A 19,590-nucleotide genomic window follows, 5' to 3' on the forward strand; every position below is an offset into this window, starting at 1 on the left:
AAGGAAAGAAAAAAAAAAAAAAGTTGGAGGGAAAAAAATACAGCCACGCATTTACTTATAATTTAAAGGATTTTTTTTTCAACAAGAAATTTCCTATCCCGTATTATTATTATTAAAAAAAAAATTATTTATAATTTTTCAAATGTATATGCGATATTTAAAAATACGGATACAAAAAAAAGCTGCAATCTTATTTTTAATATTAAAAGGAGGTTGACTAATTATAAACCTTACGTTTTGTTTGTCATATCTGTCAAAAAATGTTTTTTTTTTTTGCATTATTTTGCATAAATTTTTATTAGAAATTAAAAAGAAAAAAATAAATATTTATACGTTCGTATCTCGATTTAATTTATTAATAGTTTTGATAAAATTCATTATATGCAAATTTTGCATTTCCTCTTGATATGAATTTATTTGAGCTTTCTTTTTAATTTTTGATTGCATTTTTTAAAAAAATATATAGTTTTGATTATATATATAAATCGTTTACGCATTGATTAAGTAATATTTCAATTTGTAACTCTGTACCTGTTTTAGAAATTGAGTAGGTATATATGAAAATATCTTTCGTATTATGTTTCCAATTACAATACAATTAAGCTCAACTATTAGTAGAGAAGCTGAGGGTGAACATCTGCTCTCATTAATGCTTGATTATGGGCGAAGCAAGAATAGGTCGGTTTTTTTTTTTTTTTTGAAATTAAATTTTTTTTCGTATAATAATTATACCGCTATTATAATATTGGTAAATTCAATTTGGAAATTTGATTTAATTATTATTATTATTATTATTATTGGTTATTCGAAAATAATTTTAAGCTACGCTTTTATTTTTATTCAATTTGAGCTTTTTTTTTTAAAAAACTAATAATTAAATTGATCTTATTTTAAGTTAAATTTTTCTGCAATTAGAAAAACAAAAGTAAAATTATTTGGTCATCGGTAAATTTCATTTTGACTGGTTTATTCACGGATGATGAGTCACTATTAACAGCAGCTTGAACTTATATGCGTTAGCATATTGAGTCATATATATAAAACGATTTACGAGTGTCAGGCTTTATTTTATATAAATGCCTCTCGAATTGGTGAATTCGTGATATTCACACAATTCAATTTTCTTGAGTTTTTTTTATTTATGGATCAAATATTTGCTTTTATTTAGAATTCTTCAAAGAAATATTTTTAAAAATTAATTTATTTTTAACAATTTTCATATTTTTTTCCTTCATAAACTGAATCTGTTTTAAAATTGGAAAAAAGATTTTTTTTCAAAAGAAAGATGTCAAGGTGAAAAAAAACAGATTTCTTTGACAAAAAATTGAATTTTTTTCACAAGTGAGAGAGAGAGAGAGAGAAAAGAAAGGGCAAGGTTGAGAAAAAAATGAGTAGTGGTGGTCGATTGTGAGAAGTGTACAATGAGAAAGAGTGAGATAGAGAATCACGAAGGGTGTATAAGAAGTGTTTTAGAGAAGGGATGAGAATTTGTCGCTTGAATGTTAGACAATAGACTATTAGGACAGTTTCATAGTAAGCTGCACTAAGGCGACAGTAAAACAGAATTGAAACAGAGTATAGTAGGGAAAAAGAAAAAGAGACAAAAAGTGCGAGAGAGGGTAAAAAATGGTTGGGGAAAAAAATAGTAGTACAGAACTCTTGAACACCCCCTACTACTTGCGAGCACAGGTTTTTTCCCCTCTTTTTTTTTCTTTTTGTCTCGCTACGTTCAGACACGGAAGGATGTCTTTTTCTGGCGCGCGACTCCTTTTTTTTTCTTCTTCTTCTTGTCATTTTTACCAAACACTCTAATTTCCACAATTCTGAGGCTTTTTTCATTTTTCTTTATTATTTAAAAATATTTATATAAATTAGGTATTTATTAAATATGTCGTTAGATTTTTGTGATATTAATAGAATGGATGCTGCAAGAGGATCTTTTTACGAGAATTCCTCGAGGGCGTTTCATGTTTCATCTCTTTCACCACGAGGTCAAAATTAACAAGTCAATAACGAAGTAGAATCACATTTTGTATATTCTTTGATATTATTGCAGTTTTTATTGCAGTATCAACGTCGCTCATTTTTATTTTCAAATTGTGACATCATGTGTGCAACAAGTGGACTTATCGTATTTAGCCTAAATTTACTGAATCATGTGACAGATTATCATCTCAATTTTTATGCGAATTAATAATTTCTTGTTTTCGATTTAGTTTTCAAGAATCCCCTCTTTGTAATAATTTACAATCAAAAAAAGAAATGATTTTCATTATAGACAAAAATGATTTTAAAAAAAAGAAAATATTTTTTATAAAAAAGTTTTTTGAAACTAGGGGAAAAATTTTGAACACAAATAAAATTTGTTAATGTGTTAAATCATTTTGTGTGAAATAGAAAGTGTTTGAAGAGAATTCTGTCATTTAGATACTAACTTCATGGTTTAACGTTTTCTGTAAACATTTCTAAACTTCGCGCGGGTGAAATGTTTTTTTTTTTTTTTTTAAACGCGCTGAAATAATGTGACTTTTAGAAGCAGACTTGTAAATATTTGGTTGAAGCGAAATTTTTTAGAAAATGTTACATATAATATATAATTAGAAATTTGTGGAAAAAATACTTTTCTGTATAAAATAGAATTATTTGAATTCAAAATCTAATTTTTTTATATTTGGAAAAAAAAAATTAGGTATTTTTGTAAAAAAATATATACATACATATTCTTGATATGTACACAACCAATCTTTCATCCATATATATAGTCTTATATATTCTCACCCCTATTCAACTTTTTCTATTTTTTTTTCTCTCTCTTTCTTTCTGTTTCTATTTTGTTCTCTCTGTGTCTCTTCTTGGATCAGCGTTCATTTTCAAATGTTTATAAAAGAGAAGAATACAAAGCATTTGTTTCATCTCGGAAAGTTATATATACTACGGCCGAGTTCCTACTCACATAAGTTCGTCGTGCTTCTTTTTTCAACATAAATATTTTTTTTTATTAAAAAATTGTATAGAAATAATATCTGATTGTTTTTTACAATTTTTTATTTATTGGTAATTAAGAATTAACGATCCTTTTTTTTTTTAATTTTTAGATAAAAAGATTTTTTTATATGGGGTGTAATTTAGACTACTTGTGGAACGTTTAAGGTGTTTAAAGGGGTTGTCGTCGTGTGTTGGTACGATGTGATATATATATATGAAGGATCACATAAGTGGTAAGTGAGTTTCGTAATTTGTTGAGAGACCGCCACTCATCGCCTCGGGTTTCACTTGCTCGTGCCGCCCGAAAAAAAGCCAAAGAATGGGAAAATCACAGAAAAAAAAAATGAGACAGAGGGAACAGTGAAAAAACAAGGAAAAAATTTTCAGAGAATGAGAGAGAGAAAATAGGTCTAAAGACTTATCTTACTTTTTTTTGACATAGTTTTAGTTTTTTAACTAAATTTTAATATTTATATTTTTGGGAAAAAACTAATTTAAAATTATGATAATTTCGTTTATAGACTTTAAAGTTTTCCGGAATCTTTTTTTCTATTAGAGATTTACAAAATAAAAGAAGAGCTTTAATAATTTTTTATACATTTAATATACAGAAATATATTTTTTAGCTATATATATATATGTGTAGTTATATATATTCTTTTTATATAGAATGACTAAAACAAAAGTCTTCTTTAGCTTCCGCAATTTAGTTCTCTGGAGTGCACAGTTGGAAGAATTGACAAAAAAAAAAAAAAAAAAAAAAAATCCCACTTGTGACCGCTAGAGGATATGAAAGTTCATATAAGATCATCCTCGCACAGAATCTCAGTGTAAATCGCGATTCTTTTCTCTCTGGGAATCAGCACACGTGTTCAGATTTTCTTCAAAGCGCAAAAATTTATATATATATATAATTAAATGCGAGGGAAAAAAAAGAAATAGAGTAAATAATACTATTTTGAAAAAATTTGTTAAAATTTTAGAGAGATATTAGCGTGATGAAGAGGGTATATAAAAAAGTCGTGTAACTTTCTCGCTGGCAATTTGTTTGACAGGATTCAATAGGTCTTTTTTTTTCCTCAGTTGCCATCTGTCTTAAGGCAATTTTTTTTTCCCTCAGTTTTCTTTATAAGTTGTTCCCTCTCTCTCTCTTACATCTTGGCGCGAGAGGCTGTTAAAATGCAAAGGCGCGGTTAAACGAGGTCTTCTTCGAAAGATTTGGCGATGCCTCTTTAGTATTCTGTCGACGGTACTTGCTCTTTTCAACGGTCGTGTAGCATGTTCTTCACATTAATATACCCCCCTGGCTTAAGACAAAAGACGATCGCCTCCTGGACTCTCTTCTTCTTCTTCTTTTCCCCACACACACACTCATTTTCACCTTCCCCACAAGCACGACGCTAACGTATATTTTCGTTAAGTTGACGCCCTCGAGAAGTCCCTTAAATTGGGGATTTCTCCACTTCCATCTATAATATCATACTCTCCTTCGAACACCTGAGAATCATGACGAACTCTTCTATAAGTACATAACTATATCTCTTCTTTTTTTCGGGTAGATAATATTTTTATTTTCTTTTATATAAAAGTAGTATTTGCCCATTAATATTTTTGAGACATTAAAACAGATTTATAACTCTTCTTAATTTATATACTTTTTTTGAAATATGCGAAATATATATTTTATCGTGAAACATTTTTTTGAAATATTTATTCTAATTTTATTTTTATAGTCAAGGTGCTAATTTATTTAGAGTTAATTAATAGTGACAGAATGTTGGTAGGATATGTTTTTGCACGAAAGCTAAAAGGTTATATCTGTCTCTCGTATTTATATATAATGAATTAGATTATTTCAATCGTCGTTGAATATCAATGGATGCGGGAATCAAAGCAGTTTTTCTCTGTGTGTATACAACACACCTGGGAATTTTTTTTTTCTTTTTTTTTTTTTTTAAATTAAATTAGAACGCTTTTTTATAATACCAACTTGTGTTTCAAAAATTTAATATTTACACACAATTTTACGAGTTGAGTGTGAAATTTTCCTCTTGTGAGCAAGTAAATATATTTTCCAAATATAGGACGAGTAATATTTTTTTTTAAAAAAAGGGGAAAAAAAAAATCTTGTATCTCTTCACAAATATCTCTGAAATTTATATCGTAAATTTATTAATTAGTTTGACATATATTTTTTCTTTTGTGTCAAAAAGGGAAAATATATGTCGATGATTGGAATGCGAAATTATGAGATGGCTTTTAACACACGTATCTCCCATGCATCTTAAGGATTTTGGATGATAGGACATGTTTTGTCGAAGTATGAGCACGTAGTAGTTCTTGCGAAAAGGATCCTGGACTTAGTCGGAAAATCCCACGTAAAACTTGTCCAGAATAACAAAGTTTCGTCTCTCCTACATCCATGTCCCGTAGAGAGGCCTTCTTATCTCACCTCTTTTTTTTATTTTTTTTATATATGAAGTCGAGCTGGAAAAAATTAACAATCTTAATACCCCTTGTGAATTACGTGTTTTATTCTCTGTGGCGTTTTTTTTTAAACTTTTTTTTAATAATTATATAATTATTAGTATTTAAATTATTAAAAATTATTATATTAAAATTGATTTTGTTCATGAAAAGTAACTATCATAACAATAAGTATCGTGAAAAAACATTTAGCGTTGCTCGAGTTAAGATTAATAAAATGCTAGGCGTGATGTCGTTATCCTCATTAGAAGCAAGTTCAAATTATGTAATTCGAAAGTATGACTTCATCATCTCATAAACGTCATTTTAAAGGCGCCTAATCTTATCAAATGTTTTTTTTCATATCTAAAAGAGAATTTAATAATTTATTGTTCGATTCATTTATTAATTTACAATTTTTTTGTTTTGTTAATTTTATCCATATTCTGACTATTAATTAATAAATTATATTTTAAAGAAAATAATTATAAAAAAAAACTCACTGGAATCTTTTATCTTATGGGATCTGTAACTTCCGGTTTTGAATTGCTATCTTATAGACAGCAAGCATAACGTAATTTAATATAACAGCTTTGTTGAATAGACATTATATTAAAATCTTTTCATTGTCACAAGTTTCAAGAGGTGAAATTCTATAGTGAACAATTTTTAAAATATTCTTATTATTTTCGAATTTTGTAAATTTTCAATTTCAATTAAATTTCAGTTTTTAGAGAATTTTACTCTCTAAATCTGAATTAGTAAAAATGTTTACTAATTTGAATTAGTGACTCACTTTTTGCTTCTGAATTAGTAAAATTTTACTAATTATTAGTAACTTTTACTAACAATTAGTAAAATTTAACTAATTCTAAAGCAAAAAGTGAGTCACTAATTTCAATTAGTAAAACATTTTTACTAATTCAGATTTAGAGAGTACTACTAATTAAAGTTATTTTCTACAGATTGAATTATTTATATGATTAATCAACGCATATTTTTAATTGTTTTTAGTTTCATTGTTTTGAAGAAGCAATAAAAAAAAACAGTGAAATATAAAATGAAGGATAAAATTCTTCTCAATAGAAAGAAACTCGTGAAAAAATATACTACCTGATATATATTCTTCCCAGAATTTATATTATTCTTTTTTATGTTTATTTTTTTTTAATAATTTTATTACTGCCTTTTTTGAGAAAAGTTCTTGTTTTAAAGCTAGGACATTCGTGTTTATATATATATAACCAAGTTAAAAATTCCTCTATAGATATATAAAACGATTTAGCGATTTTTCTTCTTTTTGAACTAAAAGAAGCTGTCTATGGTTCATCAATTTCTTGGCAAAATACCTCATTGACCTCAAGTATCTGGTGGGCAGTTTTAAGTCCCTATATATATATATATAGTTGAACGAATCACGACGAAGATTCGAACGGAATGGCTCACCGAACTTGAATTTATATCGTATGTTTAGGTGCGAATTGGTTCTTTATGAGAGGCACGTGAGAATACTTGGAGATACGACCTTATGCGTTTCAGGTCTCAAATATAAATGTCCGTATACACATGTATATAAATGAAACACACACATTTATAAGCAATGCATGTCTCTCTGTCTGTTTGATTCACAAGTCAGACAAAATGCATCTAAAGATGCAATTCTTTTCTTTTCTTTTTTCTTTCATATTTGGCTGATTTTATTTTAAATATCTTTTGTTTTGCATAAAAAATACCTTTTTTAAAATAAATATTGTTTTTTTGGTAATTTATTTTTGATAAAAAGATATAAAAAAAATGTGAAATGATTGATGGGATTAAATTGAGAAAAATTAATTCCTTTTTTGTGATTTGTTACAGAATGACGATTTGGTGTTTGCTGAAAATAGACTGTCTGAGGCTGAAATCCCTCTTGTAGTGAAACATCAGGATGAATCTATTTTGCAAAGGATAAAACGGGGATTTTTAGATTGGTTTACATCTCCTTCGAAATCAGCTTCAACGACTACGACAACAACAACTACTACAGTCGTTCCAGGTTTAGTAAAATATTTATAGCATTTTTTAAGAAGAATTAAAATTTTTAGTTTGATTTGCAATTTTTATTAAATATGATTCTAAGATATTAAATTAATATTTTTTTTTCTAGAAGAAAAAGAAGAGATTGTTGCTCCATTGATTGACGATGATGAAACGCTTTTCAAAGACAGTACAACTCAAAAAAATACCGTCGATCATGGAAATAATTTCTCGTCAAACAGAGTGGCACGGGAAAGCGGTGAAGAAAATACCATCTATGATGGAGAATCTTTGGTTGATGAAGAACATAGAAACGATGTAAGTGGATGAAAAAAAGAATAATTTTCAAAAATTTATTTTTCTTTATTATAAATATTGCATAAATTCCTATTTGGAACTTTTTTTTGTTGAATTTTTCAGTAAATAGAAAAAAAAATAATATAAATAAAAAATATCTGAATGAAAAAACTCAATTTTATTAAAAAACAAAAACATACAAAAATTAAATGTTACGAAATGATTAATTGTATATTAAAATATGACAGCAATCAAATGACATTGGACATATGGCAGAAAGTCGACGGACAGAAACCAGGTATCGAACAAGTGATGATGAAGATCTTGTTGGATCAGGAGAGGCTGAAGGAAGTGCCATTGATTTGGATCCACCCAGAAGAACTGATTCGAAAAAGACAAGTGAGTTATTAATCAATAAAATATATAATTTAATAGCAAATAAAAATCAATTAAAACAAATTTTTAAATACGATTTTTTATTTAAATCAGATTTTTCGATTTACGTAAAATTTTATATTTTCTTCTAAGTAGTATTTTTTAAATAAATATACCTGAACGATAAAAATAATATAAAAGTATCAAATAATATTTATCAAGGAAACAAGAGGGAAAATACTAATAACATTTTATGGAAAAAATAGACTCAAAAAGAATTCGTTTTTTTTAAATTTAAATTAATGCGTCGAAATAATGCAAATTGTAATTTTCTAGGATTTTATCGAGCTACTCTTACAATTGGCGAGCCATACAGAAGGGACTATGCTGATAGAAATTCCCAGGAATACAAAGCATTGAGTTACAATTTAACAGAAACATTAGCACGATTATATCAAAAAGAAGCACCCGAGGATTTTACACATGTCACTGTCGTCAAGATAGAGTAAGAATTTTTCTTATTATAAAGATATAGTCATTTCTTCAATATTGATAAGACGTTCATAAAAAAATGTATATATATATATATATATCAATTTGATTTCTTTTGTGACTAATCGGTTTACAATTTTTCTATTCTATATATATTATTTGTAAAATTTATCTCACTTGGTGTTAATATGAATTATGTATACCTATATATATATATATATATATATATATATATATATATATATTATAAAGATAAAATGCGTCTATTTTCAGAAATACAACCGACGCTTTCAAGTCTCAAGTTACACTTGACATTGGAACCTCAATTTCTAACGAGGATGAGGTGCGAAACATTCTTGAAACAAATCTGCAACTCCACAGTTTGGGTTATATCCAAGTGAGTCCAGAGGGATTTTCATTCCGTAGTTTTCAAGGTAAGTTAATTATTTTCTCATAGTTTTTATTTATATATTTATTTTTTATATTTATTAGTATAATTAATTTTTTCATTAGGATGATTTCTATTTTTATTACTGTACATGCATGGAAATATGTATATAAATCAAGAATTAGTTTTAAAAATGCATGAATCATTAAAAGCATTTAAAAAATTATGTCAATGTTATGCTAATTATTTTTTTTTAGAAAATTATAATAGTTTTTGCTTTTTAAGAATGTAAACAAACAAATTGTTTTTTTTACATTAATTTGCTATTAAATATTTTTTATTAGTTAAAATGTAAAATTTATTTAATATGCAGTTATTTATGTTAATTAGTTAGAAAATAAAAATTACTAGCCATTTTTTGTGTGAAAAAATCATCGTTTCGTTTCACTTTTCGTAAGTAGTAGTGTAATGTCATAGTGAGACTGGCACTTCAAGTTTCACTTGATTGACACTACTACTTACAAGAATAGTGTTGGAACTAAAATTCGTTTTCTTTCACAAAAAATGCAAAGTATTCATGAATTTAATTTTTTTACCAAAATATGAAATTATAAAAAATTTTGAATAAATCGGTTCAAAATTAATTAATTGATTAATTAATTATTAAATTATTTTTTAAATCATTAATTTATTATATTTTTTCATCTATTTTTAACTGCATATAAATAGATATTAATAACATTAAATACATATTTTTATTTTTCATTATAAAGAATTTTATTTCATTGATAATAATTTTTCATAGAGATAAATTTTAAGTACCAATATTTTAATATTAAATTAAATATTATCTCATTTATATCTCCTTATATAAATTTTATATGACACCTATAATGTATAATTAAATTTTTCAAGCAAAAGAAGAAAGTTTATATTAATTTTATTTTATTTTCTTCTTTATATAAATTTAATTATTTTTGCAATAATTTTTTTCATTTAAGTTTTTATAATCTTATTTTGCCTTTTTATTTTTAATTCTTTACATGTTTGATTTTCATCTGGATTTGGCTTGTTGAATGTACCTGAAAAAAAACTAGGAGTAGGCGAACCTTCATATGAATGCAACAGCTTAACGGAATTGACATGTCGTAGTGGTACATGTGTTCCTCTTCATACACGTTGTGATGGTATAAAAAATTGTAGTGATGGATCTGATGAATTGGACTGTCCTTCAAGTGAGTATTTTCGATATATTTACATAATATTAAATTTAATCCGACAAAGAGCATTATATAATTTTTTGATACGTATTTTCTTATAAACAGGAAATTATACGTTTTTTGATTTTTGTCCTAATAATAATTTTTTTTTTACTAATTTCTAAAATGTCCCACAACTCTCAAATCAAATGAGATTTATCTCTTATTAAATGTGACTAAACTAAATATATGTAACAACTGTTTTAATTTTTATTAATTTTTTTCACAACTACTGTCAACTTCAATTAATTTTGGCTCGTTTCTTTTAAAATTGTACAAATTGTGCTTTTTACCTAGAAAGAATTTATTTATAATTATTCATTTTTCAATTTAAAAATAGTCAGCAAAAAAAAATCATTTGAATTATTCATTTTAATAGACTAAATAATTGACAGTTATTGAAAGAACATTTTTCAAATCATGTTAAAAATAATTTTTATTATTAAATTGAGCCATTTATCATTTATATAATTATCTCAAAAAATTTTATATTTTTAAAAAATGAATAAGTAAATTTAAAATAAATGTCAAATTTTTTTTCTTTTATCCCATTTTTTTGTAATTAATTTAAAAAAAAACAAAAACAAAAAAATATTATACTGACATCATAGCAACTGAGCATGTTCGAGATGAAGATGAAGATACGGATTCTAACCAATTGTTCAATACAACATACAGACCAATAGAAAATAAATGTCGAGCAGATGATGTAGTAACATGTCCCGATGGAAGTCGACGTATTTGTGGTGTTCAAATGTGTGATGGTATTCCTGATTGTGACGATGGAAGTGATGAAGAAAATTGTCCACATCCAGGTATAAGACGACCTTTTCGATTGGTCGGTGGATGGGGAAAAAAAAAATTTAACTGAATAGTGCTTAAATTTTTAAAATGCAATTAATTATTCGTTTCTGTATTTTGCTTATTACGCATGATTGTTCTCGTATTTATATGCTTCATGTTTCTTTTATAAATGTATAATCTTTTTTTTAATAACTTGTACATATGTCGATGAATTTGTTTAAATAATTAATTAATAATTTAAAAAATTATTAATTAATTATTATTATAAATTAATAATTTGAATAATTATCATATATATGAGATTTATATCATGTATTGTTGTTTAATGGAAAATAAGTTTATCTGCGTATAAAATTATTTTCATATTTTGTAAAAATTGTTTTAATATAAATTGAAATTTTTTCCAGGTTGCAGCATTGGAGAATTTGCCTGCGATGTTTCACGATGTATTTTGGAATCTCAACGATGTGACTACAAAGTTGACTGTCATGACGGTAGTGACGAGCACGATTGCGACTATCCCGGTGAGTCAATAAAAAAAATTTCTTATATTATTTAATTGATAAAAATAGTTTAAAACGAATTTAATTTTAAATATGCAAATTTTGAATTTACGATGCTATTAAGAGCAGAAAAAAGGAAACTTGTACCAATTTTATTTCTCAACGTTTCAGACATTATTTTCTAGAAAAGAAATCAATTTTATTGATTAAATAAATAATTAATAATAATTAATAATAAATTAATTAAATATTACTTTATTTGTAATATTATTCTTAATAATGTAGAATTTTTGGAGTATTTAATTTATTTCTATTCTTGAAAAATAATTAAATCGTTCCTACAAATTGAAATATTGAGAAATAATTGTTTTCTTTTCTTTAAATTACAAAACCGTTTAAATATTTAAAATTTAATAGAATAACAAAAAGAATATTTAAAAAATTGAGTTTGTAAAATAGATTTTATCAAGTGTCGATAGTGTAGAGAATGATAAGATTCAGTTTTTTAGTAGACTTTTCGTTTAAGGAAAAAATGGTATTCCTTTTTATCTACAATAGATAGTGAGTAGGGTAAAAGAGAACTCTTTGATATATTTGAATTCCTCAAAATCAATATATTCAAAAGGCAAAAAAACTGGAGCAGAAATTTCAATTAAGATTTATATTCTCTCTCTTCTCCACGATATAAATATAATCTGACAATGGTTTGTCACATTCGCTGTAAATTAAGCTAGCAGTTTTTATTGTCAACGCAAAAAAAAAAGGAAATCTTCTTTCTGAAACTTTTTTTTTACACACTAAGAAAAAATAAGGTCAGGTGCAGACGTTGTTGAAGACTATAGTGAAAACCGACAAGATCCGATGAATATTCAAAACTCGAGAGCTTTTTTCTCACACCCAAGTTCCTTCTTGTTCCTCTCTTTCGCGAAGGATCATTTCGAAGTCAACAAGGTGGAAGGGCTAGGAAGTCGGCCAGTAGTTTGTTGCTCGATTGCGCTCACACGTACACTTTTTTTTTTTTTTTAATGCTGATTATCTAGATGCGAAACACTTGTTTCAATAAAATTAGAGACTCTTGGTTATGAAAATTTATAGAAAAAAATTTAATATATTTTCGGATAAATGAAAATTCTGTCATTTAAAAAAATCAATAGAAATTCGAAATTTTTATTTAAAAATTTTATTTAGGTAGAGATAGAAATTCATTTCCAAAAAATATTTTTCTTTGCGAAATAGTAATAATTGTAAAAGTTTTCTCTGTAAATTCTTGTAATCTCTTTAAAATATATTGAAATTCCGTTCAGTAGTGTTTATAAACTGAATTGCTAAAGTCGTTAATTTTTTTATGATGACGACACGCCGTTTCGAGCTCTGAGTTTATAAGATAGCAACGATATCATTTTTCAATGTAAGTCACTAAGGAGTAAAAGCACGATGAATTTAGATCGCCCTAAAACAGTCGAATACCGTCAGTATGTATAAATCAAATTAAATTATGTATCCCTCCGATTGTCTTCATGCATTTCTCTTTCTCTATTTTAAGAATAATAATTTTTTTTCTATTTAAATAATTTTCACCCTCGAATTAAATTGAATTTAGTAAAATATTTTTTATAATTACTTTTCAACTGATATAGTTTGATAAATGAAGGGAAAAAAATATATATTTGTCAAGGGAATGATTGTTTTAGTTGCGATTTTTTTTTAGTGTCACATTTTTTTTTTTTATTTTCTTTTTTGGACGAGGACAATTATGAACCTGAAGACAGGAGGTTAAAGAGTCTCTGTGAGACGTTTTAAAGGTATATAAGACCGCACGCTAGGCACTACCACGACAAACGTCAGTTTCGAAGTCTTGGCACATTATTCAGATGCGTCCCTATATATATATATATATACCATAAAAGACATAAACCTTACTTATATGCGCTCCTGTCGACTCAAATACCAATGTACTTTTCCTAGTTACATGCTATTATTTACTAATAACTAGACTATTATTAGAAAGGTTTACTAGTCATGAATACCTATTTTATTTATCGGAAATATTCTTTACCATATAGTTGATCATTTTTACGAGACTATTCCCTATTTTGCAATAATATAAAAAAAGGAAAAATTTTTTAGATAGTTGAAATATTAAAAGCGTTGAAAACATTTAAAAATTTTTTGAAAAAAGAAATTGCAACTCTTTTTCAATTTGTTCACAAAAATTTTAAAATTGAAAAATATTGTTTCGAAATATTTTACATTTTTATTCCTTTTTTTTTTTTTTTTTTTGAAAAGAGGTAAAATATTTTTATACTTTCCTCTCGTTTGTTCATTAATTCATGCTTGTTTAATTGTGTTAACGATTCTCAAACGAAGATGTTAAAATATTTAATAAGAGAAAATGAACCCGGTAAAGAATATAATTCCGACAAATATTATTAAATTTATATTTGTAACCGACAATCAAATTCGTAAGAATTCTCTCTAATTTAATATAGTTATTCTGTATCTTCTTCTTCTTCTCCGCTTTATGCAAAACAAAATTATATTCCCGTGTATTTAGAAGATGCTTAGATTTTATGCCTATAAGAGAGGGGGGGCAGTAATGGTCGCTAATGATAGTCATTTGCCGCTAAAAGAAACCGGAAGAACTGTTCTAAAACAAAATATAGCTTCAGTATAATATTTTTAAAAATATTCAAAATTTTCTATATTTTAATTTTGGACAAAATTTAGAAAAAATTATTATTAAATTGAAAATCGAAATTGACTTGAATAAAATAAATTTAGAAAATAAAAAAAAATAATAGAAAATAAAAGAAAATAAATTTTGTAATGAACAATAGAAATTTTGTGTTTGTCGTTTAACTATAAAGCGTCGACAACGTTTATCGATAACGATATACTAACGATGCTCCCTGGCGTGTCTATACTTTTGCTGAAATTCACGTGATCCTCGCTTGCGTGGCTTTTTGCGATCGCATCTTCAGAGACACACGATGTCGATCCGCGATCGTCTAATATACATATACATAGAAAAAACATTTAAGCTCGTTCGCATCGCGATTCAGTTCTTATAATAAAATGTATATACTCGCTTCGAGAACCCGAGGCAAATCGATCCATTACTCAGATCGTATTAGTATTTTTCGCGACGCATTGCAAACGAAAAAAAAAAAATCTTCCTTTGACAGACTTTTTCAATAGGTTAAACAATTTATAAATAAACTGTTTTTAAAAATGGTTTTATTTGCAATATTGTTTCTTCTTTTCTAATCATTATTGTCATTGGATCAAATTTTTTTGCACTGCTGATGTATTTTTTCTTTTTAAAAATCAATTAGTTTTAATCTTTTTTTTCCAATGATGATGAACTTTATAGGGAAGGCAATTCACAGGCGAAGTGACATAGTTGTGGAATAGAATGTCGTGTCTCAAAGTGGAATATATTCGTTAATGAATGTGCACCACACACTTCTCAGTATCTAAGAAACTTTCGTGTTAATATGAATTCCAAGATGCATATACAACTTGATTCGCATATTTATCAATTATTCTATTTTATACTTTAGGTATAAAGTTTTGTAAATATATAAAAAAAAATTGATATTAATTATTTAAAATACAGCTATAGAAAAAGTTAATCTATTATTAGAGAGAGAGAAAAATAGAGAGAGAGGGGAACATCAAAAACTTAATTAATTATACAAGATAATCGATATTTCGAAGGATATACTAAAATTTGAGTATAGTAGGAAATAAATATGCTGCAGGGTAATGAGAATCTTATGGCTATTTCCCATCAATAATTTCAATGTGAAACATTAAATTATGGAAACTTCTCGATTATCCTTAGAGTTTTAATGATTGGAGACATTTTGAAATTATAATGATAAACTATTATCTTACACCTGTTTATAATATTGTATATTTTTTGAAATTATTTATTTTCAATTTGTAAAAGCTAAAATAAGACCGTTTTTCATTAAAGCGTAAAACGTTTTGTTCTTTTGCTTTTTAAAATTTATTTTTTGGTTTTACGTTTTGAGAGGAGAATTAAATCTACCTCATCGCGCCCAGTAACATCTCTGTATATATAAAGGAGAAAAGGTGCCGAGGAAAAGCCAGATTGGTAGGCGTTTCCTCAACCAGCTTCCACTTTCGTGGCACGACCTGTATTATATACAATCGCATGTATAAGTGCTCGTGGTGACGTTGTTACTGAAGTAATTCTGATTTTTTGCAATTTACGACACCCTCGTGATATATATCGCGATGGTAAAACGGGCACAAAAATATTCTATGGAAGGCGTGTCTTTCTCTCTCTCTCTCTTTCTCTGAATCCCTTGAAACGATCTCTAAACTAAATTTTACCCCAACGAATTTTAAACTTTTCGCTAAATAGAAAATTAATCAAAAATTTGTTTTCTTTAACTTTTTTTACATCCATTATAAGGATATGCAATCTTTTAGGAAAACAAATATTGTAATTTTTCTTTTTTTTAGTGCTTTAAACGCAGTAAAAAAGAAAACTTTTTTTTTTCTTGACAACATTTTATGTGCGCCTTGTAATCTGGTTCAATTTTTAAATTAATTCTAAGATTCAAGCTTCGCTTGCCCTAGAATTGTTATTTCTGGAATAATAATAATCAAGCCCGCGGGACCCATGCACGTGTTTGCTGCATTATTCTTTTTATTTGGCGCAACAATGCCATCCAATGTCTCGAGCTCCAGTTCAATTAAAACTCTTTAGTGCGCTCTTAGCAAAAAAAAAAAGAATGAGAAAAAAAAATTCTGATCGTAACCCCAAAACTTTGCGATTAAAAATAAAACACAATAAATATTGTATTTGGAAATATTTTGAATAGGGACGCATGAATAATCACCGCACTGAAAAAAAAAATTTATTTGATTCAAATACTCGATTACTTGACTATTATCAAATAAATATTTATTTGTATCAAATAATTACTATATATTTGAATCAATTAAATTGTATTTGTTTTAAATATAGAAATTATTGGTTCAAATAGAATTTATTTAATTCAAATAAAAATTATTTGGTTCTAATAAATATTTATTTGATAATAGTCAAAAGTAATCGAGTATTTGAATCAAATAAATTTTTTTTTCAGTGCACTTATTAGAATATATTTCTGAGGTGTTGAATTAAAAATTATCGAATTTATATATTTAACAGAATTTCATAAAATATACTTTAAAACTCAACAGAATTTTTATATTGTGTTTTCATTTAGCCGAATTGGGTAAAGTAGATTCTCTAATTCAGTGAATTTTCATTTTAACGCGATTTTCGTTTAAGAGAATTTATAATTATCCAAATTTTCACAAAAGAGAACTTTTATTTAACAGAATTGATCTTCAATCGAATTTTTATTTATCCTAATATTCATCCGAATATTTAAACGGTATTTTATTTGACTGAATTAATTTTTGACAGAATGATAATAATAATAATAATAATAATTTTCTAATTAGGCCAATTTAAAAATGGTATAATTTTATATTTCATCCGAATTTTTGTTTGGCAGAATTTTTATTCAATTCTCATTCAAACGAATTTTTAATTGATTCGAATTTTTAAATGACAGAAATTCTAATTCACGGAATTTTCATTTGTCCGAAATTACAAATGACCGAACAATAAATGGACAAAAAAATTTCGGCGCGATTCTTCAAATTGACGAATTAGAAATTATAAAAAAAAAAATCGTGGTCTATTTTAAAAATTGCGCCGAAATGTTTCTGTCCATTTTTTCGGATAAATGAAAATTCGGCGCTTTTTAAAAATTCGTACAAATTAAAATTCGGTGAATTGAAATTTGTGTCATTTAAAAATTCGAATTAAATAAATTTCGATTGAACGAGAATTCTGATTAAAATTCTTTTAAATAAAAAGTCATGTAATTAAAATGACAAAAATAAAAATTCTGCCGTACCAAAAATTCGGTAAAATTTTTTTTAATAAAAATTCGTATAAAAAGAAATTCTCTGACTAAATGCTAATGCAAAAAATGAAAATTCGTCTGAAAAATAATTTTTTGGGTTTCAATGATCATTTTGACTTTCCAAATAACAATAATTTTTAATTTCCTGATAAATTGATTTTCATTCCCAATAAAAAAAAAAAAAAAACGATTACATCGGAATTTTTTCTTAAAATTTTTATATAAAGTTACTTATTCTTATTACAAATTGAAAACCATACGCGAGAATCTTGCCTTGTAATTATTCTCTCTCTTTCTCTCTCTCTTCAGTTTGTAATTGTACTTAATTTTTGACTAGATCTCCTATGAAAAGGAAGTTGTGCACGAATGAATAAAGGTTAGGGGTTTGTAGTTCTGCGCCTCGCTTGGAGGTCGAGGAGACTAAAGTCATTTTATATTCAAAGATAATTAGAAGAGATGCCAGTCCTCGAAGGGTCCATGACCAAGTGCGGTAAATTAAACTAGCGATAATGAAGACATTTTTATATATATTCATTTTCCGCTGTTGATATGAAATTTAATCCAAAAAAAAAAAAAATGAAATAATTTAAAATTGTTTTGATTACGAGAAAAAAAAATAGAAAAAGTTTTTAAAAATATCTCTTTTTTTTAATTGAAATACATTTTGTTTACTGATTGTGTTTTTAATACTTGTTGAGGGGTTGGAGGGAGGGGGGGTCGAGTTTCATCAACTGAAATTATTAAACTTTCAATGTATATATAGAAGGGTTGGAGGGTAAAAGTGCGCACGTTTTCCACTGGGGAAAGTTGTATAAAATAAGTTTGGAAACGTACTGAATAACTAGATCTCCTTCGATTCGTTTTCGCTCGACTTTTCACCTCGTTGAGAAGTAAAATTTTCCTCAACAAGAAATATATATAGTGGTGTACATTGTAAACTGTAGGTGACACTCTGGGGCACAAGGTATATATATGTATAAAGCAATGTTTATTCAAACCATAGTATATATATACATATATTGTATTTTCACTAATGGACTTTTTCAACTCATCTTATATATCCTGACGCTCGGTTTTCTGGACTCCTGAGATATTCTTCTCTCTTATAGTTTTCATCTCCCTGTTCCTCCTATATATCTCAAGATGCATTCAGATTTTTTTCTATATAACGATAATGAGTGCAAGTTTTTCAAGTTTATTATAAATTTTTTGGTACTCCCGCATTTATCATATTTCAAAAATATGCTTATATTTAATTTTCTATTGCTTTTTTTATTTGCGTTTAATTTACAATCTAATTTTAAATCCGAGATTAAAAAAATTTAATTTTCGAAAATTTTGGTCCATTGTAGGTTGGAGATAATGATACTATTAAAAAAAAGCCTTGTAAATTTTTTGTCTTGGAATATATTGAAAATTTTATTAATTAGTTTTATTATTAAAAAGGTTTTATATTCACGATCAGTCTTGTTAATCATAAAAAAAATGACTCACTTCAATGACTTAATATTGAATATATTAAATGTTCCTTATTGATGAAGATTTATTATCAATTTGTTTAATTATATAAGAGATTTAGTAAAAAAAAATATATTAGTAACAAAAATATATTTATTAATTTACTATTTAAAAATTTTTTGAAATTTTTTTTTTAATATGTTCAAAATTATTTGTCATTGAAGAAATGAAAAAGTTTGATGATGGGTATCAGATTTCTGATTCAATTAGTTTAAGACTTTGTGGGACGTCTTTCTTTCTCTTTCTCTCGCGCTAGCTGTGGTTGAAAAGTTTTGATTATACTACTAGTTTCTTCCATTATTGGAAAAACTCATTCTGTTTCTGCTGCAGGCTTTTGTTTAAGAAAACTATATATCAATTGATTGTCAACTATATTTAATGAATGAGCGCATTGTCAACAAGTGTTGCATAAGCATTATAAATAGAAATATAGCACTGTAGAACAAGTTGATTCATAACAATGATTTCCTATTTTACTTTCTATATGAAAAATGGTTTCTTTATTATGAATCTTTTTTAACAAATTA

At 26.5% G+C, this 19,590-nt stretch overlaps 1 protein-coding gene across 1 annotated transcript in view; it reads left to right on the plus strand.

Moving 5' to 3' along the window:
* The window catches only part of LOC127282868 (basement membrane-specific heparan sulfate proteoglycan core protein-like), a 96,026-nt gene that overhangs the window by 15,343 nt on the left and 61,093 nt on the right, over positions 1–19,590 (plus strand). Inside the window, exons 2-9 of the mRNA XM_051307418.1 lie at positions 7,309–7,486; positions 7,598–7,785; positions 8,013–8,163; positions 8,476–8,644; positions 8,905–9,065; positions 10,117–10,254; positions 10,890–11,093; positions 11,490–11,606. Coding sequence (XP_051163375.1) covers positions 7,309–7,486; positions 7,598–7,785; positions 8,013–8,163; positions 8,476–8,644; positions 8,905–9,065; positions 10,117–10,254; positions 10,890–11,093; positions 11,490–11,606 — 1,306 coding nt within the window. The remainder of the gene's footprint in view (positions 1–7,308; positions 7,487–7,597; positions 7,786–8,012; positions 8,164–8,475; positions 8,645–8,904; positions 9,066–10,116; positions 10,255–10,889; positions 11,094–11,489; positions 11,607–19,590) is intronic.

This window comes from Leptopilina boulardi, unplaced genomic scaffold (genome assembly GCF_019393585.1).
Source record: "Leptopilina boulardi isolate dan_hultmark-lab unplaced genomic scaffold, ZJU_Lbou_2.1 LbouV2_302, whole genome shotgun sequence".
In the NCBI taxonomy this organism is placed as follows: domain Eukaryota; kingdom Metazoa; phylum Arthropoda; class Insecta; order Hymenoptera; family Figitidae; genus Leptopilina; species Leptopilina boulardi.